Source organism: Ylistrum balloti, unplaced genomic scaffold, assembly GCF_031769215.1.
Source record: "Ylistrum balloti isolate Yb309-2 unplaced genomic scaffold, AGI_CSIRO_Ybal_v1 Utg369662, whole genome shotgun sequence".
NCBI lineage: Eukaryota > Metazoa > Mollusca > Bivalvia > Pectinida > Pectinidae > Ylistrum > Ylistrum balloti.
In genome coordinates, this window is record NW_026781912.1 from 35063 (window position 1) to 43141 (window position 8079).

General features: G+C 43.0%; 1 protein-coding gene across 1 annotated transcript; it reads left to right on the forward strand.

The window, feature by feature from the left end:
• Positions 1-869: 869 nt before the first annotated feature.
• On the forward strand, positions 870-1664 carry LOC132559161 (uncharacterized). The gene has a single exon (XM_060223778.1). It carries the CDS (start codon positions 870-872, stop codon positions 1662-1664), a length of 795 nt encoding a protein of 264 aa, XP_060079761.1.
• Positions 1665-8079: the final 6415 nt, after the last annotated feature.

Sequence of the window (8079 nt, forward strand, 5' to 3'; positions counted from 1 at the left end):
CAGAAAAACACAACCATCACCCCTGCAACAATATCCAAAAAATAAATTTTCACTGGGCAAATCTCCTATTAAATTAGATGCGCTTTATACACTAATTGAGAACTACCAAGAAGCAAGCATCAAAGAAGACTTAATCAATGGTTTTACACATGGTTTTCAACTACATTACACAGACCCACGTCTTCCTACTATATCAGATAATTTGCCTTCCATCAATAAAAACATAGACTATGCGAGAGAAAAAATTTTCAAAGAAATTAATATGGGGCGAATAGCAGGCCCATTTTCTGATAAACCGATCTCAACTTTGCGGATTTCACCTTTGGGCTTGATTCCCAAGAAAAATCCGGGTGAATTTAGACTCATTCACCATTTACCCTGAAAATTACTCGGTGAATGATTACATTGACCCAAATCTGTGTTCAGTAAAATACACCAAATTTGATGAAGCAGTTTATCTAGTACAACGCCTGGGAAAAGGGGCCCTTTTAGCAAAAGCAGACATTAAATTGGCATTTCGTATATTACCAATTTGGCCTGGAGATTTTGATTTATTTGGTTTTAAATTTGAAAATCAATATTTTTATGATAAATGCTTGCCAATGGGATGTTCTCTGTCATGCGCACTATTCGAAAAAGTTTTCAACCTTTTTAGAGTGAGCAGTAAATCGCCAAGCAATCGCAGGAGAAATATTACAGTATTTGGATGATTTCCTTTTTGGCGGTAAGCCTAATACTAGTCAGTGCCAGTGCATGTTGACCAAGTTTGAAGAAGTATGTGACAAGTTAGGTGTACCTATTGCTCCAGAAAAAACAGAGGGTCCTACCAATGTCATGTTTTTGGGGGTTTAGAGATTGATACAGTTGAAATGTGTGTCCGAGTACCGGCACAAAAAATTCAAGAGATTGTCCAAAAAATCCAGTCTATCCTTAAGGGCCCAAAAACTACCTTAAAAGCTATGCAATCATTATTGGGGGTTCTGAATTTCGCTTGTAAAGCAATAGTGCCAGGTCGTACTTTCTGTAGGCGTCTGATCAACGCTACCATAGGACTTACTCAGCCGTATCATCATTTGAGAGTTACTGCAGAAATCAGGGAGGATTTAAAAATGTGGTTAAGGTTTTTCAAAACATTCAATGGTATCTCCGTTTTTATTGACCAATTTTGGACAACGAATTCAGACATGGAACATTTTACAGACAGCTCTGCAAAAAAGGGAAATGGTTTTGGGGCATATTTTAATGGTAGTTGGGCATATGGGGTATGGCCAGAGTTGTGGTTTGAGCTAGGATATACCAGGGACATCACAGTACTAGAGTTCTTCCCCTTGGTGGTGGCAGTATATATTTGGGGTGATAGATTACAGAATAAGAAAATCATATTCCGCAGTGACAATCAGTCAGTGGTAGCAATAGTTAACAAGATGACAACCAAATCGCCAGTTGTGTTAGCGATGTTAAGGCTATTTGTGTTACGTTGTATATATTTCAACATAGTGTTCAAGGCAGAACACATCCCTGGTTGTTGTAATGTAATAACAGATAGTCTGTCACGTTTACAGCTGAACAAATTCCATCGACTGGCTCCACAGGCAGAACCCACACCAGTTCCAATCCCAACGTGGCTATGGTCCATTTGTCAGATGAAATTGGACGACTTTTAAATGCTAGTCTTTCAGTCAATACAAAACGAATGTATAGGAGTGCATTATGCAGTTTTCAACAATTCCGGACTCTATTTGGTATAGGGCACAGTTTGCCGGTACCTCTGGCACACCTTCTGTGGTTTATAGCATTTCATTCTAATAAGGGCTCAGCACCCAGTACAGTAACCTCGTATTTATCGGCAATAAGCTATGTTCACAAATTACATTGTTGTAAAGATCCGACTTCATTTTTTATTGTCAATAAAGCAGTGGAGGGGTTCAGGCGGTTAAGAGGTGGTCCAGATACAAGGGCTGCTATCACATATGATTTACTGCTTAAAATTTTTAAAGTGTTGCCCAGCATTGCAAAATCTAGTTACGAAAGTCAATTATTCAGGACAGCATACTGTTTAGGGAGGGACATCAAATGGCTGGGCAAGCGTGGAATGTCCTGGTTTGATGTGAGAGGAGCCTTGAACTATCATTTGAGCCGCCATTCTCCACCACATTTTCTTGTTATCCACGTCGGAGGTAATGATCTTACAACAACGCCAGCTTCAGAGTTATGTGCGCGGATTGAAAATGATGTGTTCACGCTAGCCAGGAACCTACCATCCTGCATATTTATATGGTCAGATATGTTCCAAGTGGCATGTTGTGGCGAGCAGGCATAATTTTATATAAATTTCAATATGTATAGGTTTTTTTGTGTGTATTACATGTAGAAAGTGGGTAATTACTTGCTAAGGTTTACCCTAGGTGTCGGTTAAACCCACTTATTATAAAGGGTTATTGGTTAATTCCCCATCTAACTTGCCTCGTGAATCCCAGGGAGTCGTGAGGGTGGAACTTTAATGTAATGGTATTTAGGATATATATTTAGTATGTTAGTAATACTTGCCAAGGCTGTACCCTGGAAGTATGGTGGAGCTTCGTCGATCTGGGTAGATCGTCAAAGCTAAGGATAGTTGGTTTCTCCGGGGGGAGAAGGTTACGCAGTACTTGCCAAGGTTATACCCTGGAAGGTTGCGGTGGAGCCTTATAGGACAAGGCTAATTATAATCTGGTACATGCAAACTCTGCCAAGGTTTACCCTGGGGAGGGTAAGTTGCTGATGTGTCCGGTACCGGTTGGTAGATACTCAGTGTGGTGAACTTACCGTTGCATGTACCATTTGTGTATTCTAGTCATTTATAATATAGAATATTATGGTAAAGTTCTAACCTGCTTTGGATAACCCAGGGGGAGGAAATTACCGGTCATTGTAAATGCCTGCTCGCCACATTTTTGGGGCAAATATATATCATTAAACAGGCTGCGGTCATTTAATCCAAACAAAGTGTATTTGTTATTATTACAGGAAACATCATAAAATAAATGTACTTTTGTCTTTATTTATAAATATCACTAGCTGATACATTAAAGATGTAGCAAACAACTTATTCATGATTATGTATAACATGTTATATATGCCATATATTCATATGTTTTGTATACAAATCTGTACATCTTTATCCTGAATAAATTTATGATTATAGATGCACCAAGAATTACAGTATTTACAGTCGAGTCACTAGGCACTCCCTGTCATTATTTTTGCTCCCCGTGCGATGATTCTTCTCTATTTTTGTCACGTGCACCTGGATTGTTTACACGAGCCACGTGTGTTGTGTCGATGTCGTTTACTGTTGTATTCGTGTCGTCGTTCTCTGTCGTGTCCAATATCATGTATAAAGCAAATTCTTCAAAATCCTACTTCTGTTGGCGTGATTTGGTCTGAAGTACGACTGGTTTGGCTGATCCCTAGGGACAGAGAGTTATATGTTGTGTGTTATTAGCTTAGATGTTTAGAATTCCACGAAAGCCACGTGATAGACCTAGGTTCAATGTGATTCTTGTTAAACGATGTTTTCAAACAATTGATGTCAATTCCATATTTTCAGGAAACTCTTAACTACTGTGTGACATTGAATTGCATTTTTTGCATACTGTTAGTCAAACCATGACAGTGCAATGAGGAAGGGTCCAGAAATCTTTTAAAAATAATGTTTACGACTCCCGAACGATGGTATCAGATCAATGACAGATGGATTGAAGACTTAACACAGCGACGACAAATCAAGAATCACATGACATCAAAACTGAGCACATAGCACCATGCCACAAACGACAGACTAGGCACATCGGACAAAAATGCCAGACCAAGCACAGGCGCAAAAACGACAAACCAAGTAGATCATTCAACAATCACAACTCGAGCACATCTCATATTGGAGACAAGCACATCACATATCGACGACAGACCAAGCACATCACATATCGACGACAGACCAAGCACATCACAATATCGACGATAGACCAAGCACATCACATATCGACGACAGACCAAGCACATCACAATATCGACGATAGACCAAGCACATCACATATCGACGACAGACCAAGCACATCACATATCGACGATAGACCAAGCACATCACATATCGACGACAGACCAAGCACATCACATATCGACGATAGACCAAGCACATCACATATCGACGACAGACCAAGCACATCACATATCGACGACAGACCAAGCACACCACATATCGACGACAGACCAAGCACATCACATATCGACGACAGACCAAGCACATCACATATCGACGACAGACCAAGCACATCACATATGGACGACAGACCAAGCACATCACATATCGACGACAGAACAAGCATATCACATATCAACGACAGACCAAGCACATCACATATCGACGACAGAACAAGCATATCACATATCAACGACAGACCAAGCACATCACATATCAACAACAGACCAAGCGCATCACATATCGACGACAGACCAAGCACATCACATATCGACGGCAGACCAAGCACATCACATATCGACGACAGACCAAGCACATCACATATCGACGACAGACCAAGCACATCACATATCGACGACAGACCAAGCACATCACATATCGACGACAGACCAAGCACATCACATATGGACGACAGACCAAGCACATCACATATCGACGACAGAACAAGCATATCACATATCAACGACAGACCAAGCACATCACATATCAACAACAGACCAAGCGCATCACATATCGACGACAGACCAAGCACATCACATATCGACGGCAGACCAAGCACATCACATATCGACGACAGACCAAGCACATCACATATCGACGATAGACCAAGCACATCACATATCGACGACAGACCAAGCACATCACATATCGACGACAGACCAAGCACATCACATATCGACGACAGACCAAGCACATCACATATCGACGACAGACCAAGCACACCACATATCGACGACAGACCAAGCACATCACATATCGACGACAGACCAAGCACATCACATATCAACGAGACCAAGCACATCACATATCGACGACAGACCAAGCACATCACATATCAACGACAGACCAAGCACATCACATATCGACGACAGACCAAGCACATCACATATCGACGACAGACCAAGCACATCACATATCGACGACAGACCAAGCACATCACATATCGACGACAGACCAAGCACATCACATATCGACGAGACCAAGCACATCACATATCGACGACAGACCAAGCACATCACATATCAACGAGACCAAGCACATCAAATATCGATGACAAAAAAAGTACATCATATACCGACGACAGACCAAGCACATCACATATCGACGACAGACCAAGCACATCACATATCGACGAGACCAAGCACATCACATATCGACGACAGACCAAGCACATCACATATCGACGACAGACTAAGCACATCACATATCGACGACAGACCAAGCACATCACATATCGACGACAGACTAAGCACATCACATATCGACGACAGACCAAGCACATCACATATCGACGACAGACCAAGCACATCACATATCAACGAGACCAAGCACATCACATATCGATGACAAAAAAAGTACATCATATACCGACGACAGACCAAGCACATCACATATCGACGACAGACCAAGCACATCACATATCGACGAGACCAAGCACATCACATATCGACGACAGACCAAGCACATCACATATCGACGACAGGCCAAACACGTCACATATCGATGACAAAGAAAGTACATCATATACCGACGATAGACAAGCACATCACATATCAACGAGACCAAGCACATCACATATCGACGACAGACTAAGCACATCACATATCGACGACAGACCAAGCACATCACATATCGACGACAGACCAAGCACATCACATATCGACGACAGACCAAGCACATCACATATCGACGACAGACCAAGCACATCACATATCGACGACAGACCAAGCACATCACATATCGACGACAGACCAAGCACATCACATATCGACGACAGACCAAGCACATCACATATCGACGACAGACCAAGCACATCACATATCGACGACAGACCAAGCACATCACATATCGACGACAGACCAAGCACATCACATATCGACGACAGACCAAGCACATCACATATCGACGTCAGACCAAGCACATCACATATCGACGACAGACCAAGCACATCACATATCGACGACAGACCAAGCACATCACATATCGACGACAGACCAAGCACAGACCAAGCACATCACATATCACAGACCAAGCACATCACATATCGACGACAGACCAAGCACATCACATATCAATTCATTCCCTAGCACATCACATATCGACGACAGACCAAGCACATCACATATCGACGGCAGACCAAGCACATCACATATCGACGACAGACCAAGCACATCACATATCGACGACAGACCAAGCACATCACATATCGACGACAGACCAAGCACATCACATATCAACGACAGACCAAGCACATCACATATCGACGACAGACCAAGCACATCACATATCAACGGCAGACCAAGCACATCACATATCGACGACAGACCAAGCACATCACATATCGACGACAGACCAAGCACATCACATATCGACGACAGACCAAGCACATCACATATCGACGACAGACCAAGCACATCACATATCGACGACAGACCAAGCACATCACATATCATACGACAGACCAAGCACATCACATATCGACGACAGACCAAGCACATCACATATCGACGAGACAAAGCACAACACAAATCGACGACAGACCAAGCACATCACATATCGGACGACAAGCACAGACCAAGCACATCACATATCGACGACAGACCAAGCACATCACATATCGACAAGCACATCACATATCGACGACAGACCAAGCACATCACATATCGACGACAGACCAAGCACATCACATATCGACGACAGACCAAGCACATCACATATCGACGACAGACCAAGCACATCACATATCAACGACAGACCAAGCACATCACATATCGACGACAGACCAAGCACATCACATATCGACGACAGACCAAGCACATCACATATCGACGACAGACCAAGCACATCACATATCAAGCACATCACATATCGACGACAGACCAAGCACATCACATATCGACGACAGACCAATCACATATCGATGACACATCACATATCGACGACAGACAAGCACATCACATATCAACGACAGACCAAGCACCAAGACAAAAAAAGTACACATATACCGACGACAGACCAAGCACATCACATATCGACGACAGACATATCGACGACAGACCAAGCACATCACATATCGACGACAGACCAAGCACATCACATATCGACGACAGACCAAGCACATCACATATCGACGACAGACCAAGCACATCACATATCGACGACAGACCAAGCACATCACATATCGACGACAGACCAAGCACATCACATATCGACGACAGACCAAGCACATCACATATCGACGACAGACCAAGCACATCACATAGACAGACCAAGCGCATCACATATCACATATCGACGACAGACCAAGCACATCACATATCGACGATAGACCAAGCACATCACATATCGACAGACCAAGACCAAGCACATCACATATCGACGACAGACCAAGCGACAAGACCAAGCACATCACATATCAGACCAAGCGCACCACATATCAACAGACCAAGCACATCACATATCGACGACAGACCAAGCACATCACATATCGACGACAGACCAAGCACATCACATATCGACGACAGACCAAGCACATCACATATCGACGACAGACCAAGCACATCACATATCGACGACAGACCAAGCACATCACATATCGACGACAGACCAAGCACATCACATATCGACGAGACCAAGCACATCACATATCGACGACAGACCAAGCACATCACATATCAACGAGACCAAGCACATCAAATATCGATGACAAAAAAAGCACATCATATATCGACGACAGACCAAGCACATCACATATCGACGACAGACCAAGCACATCACATATCGACGAGACCAAGCACATCACATATCGACGACAGACCAAGCACATCACATATCGACGACAG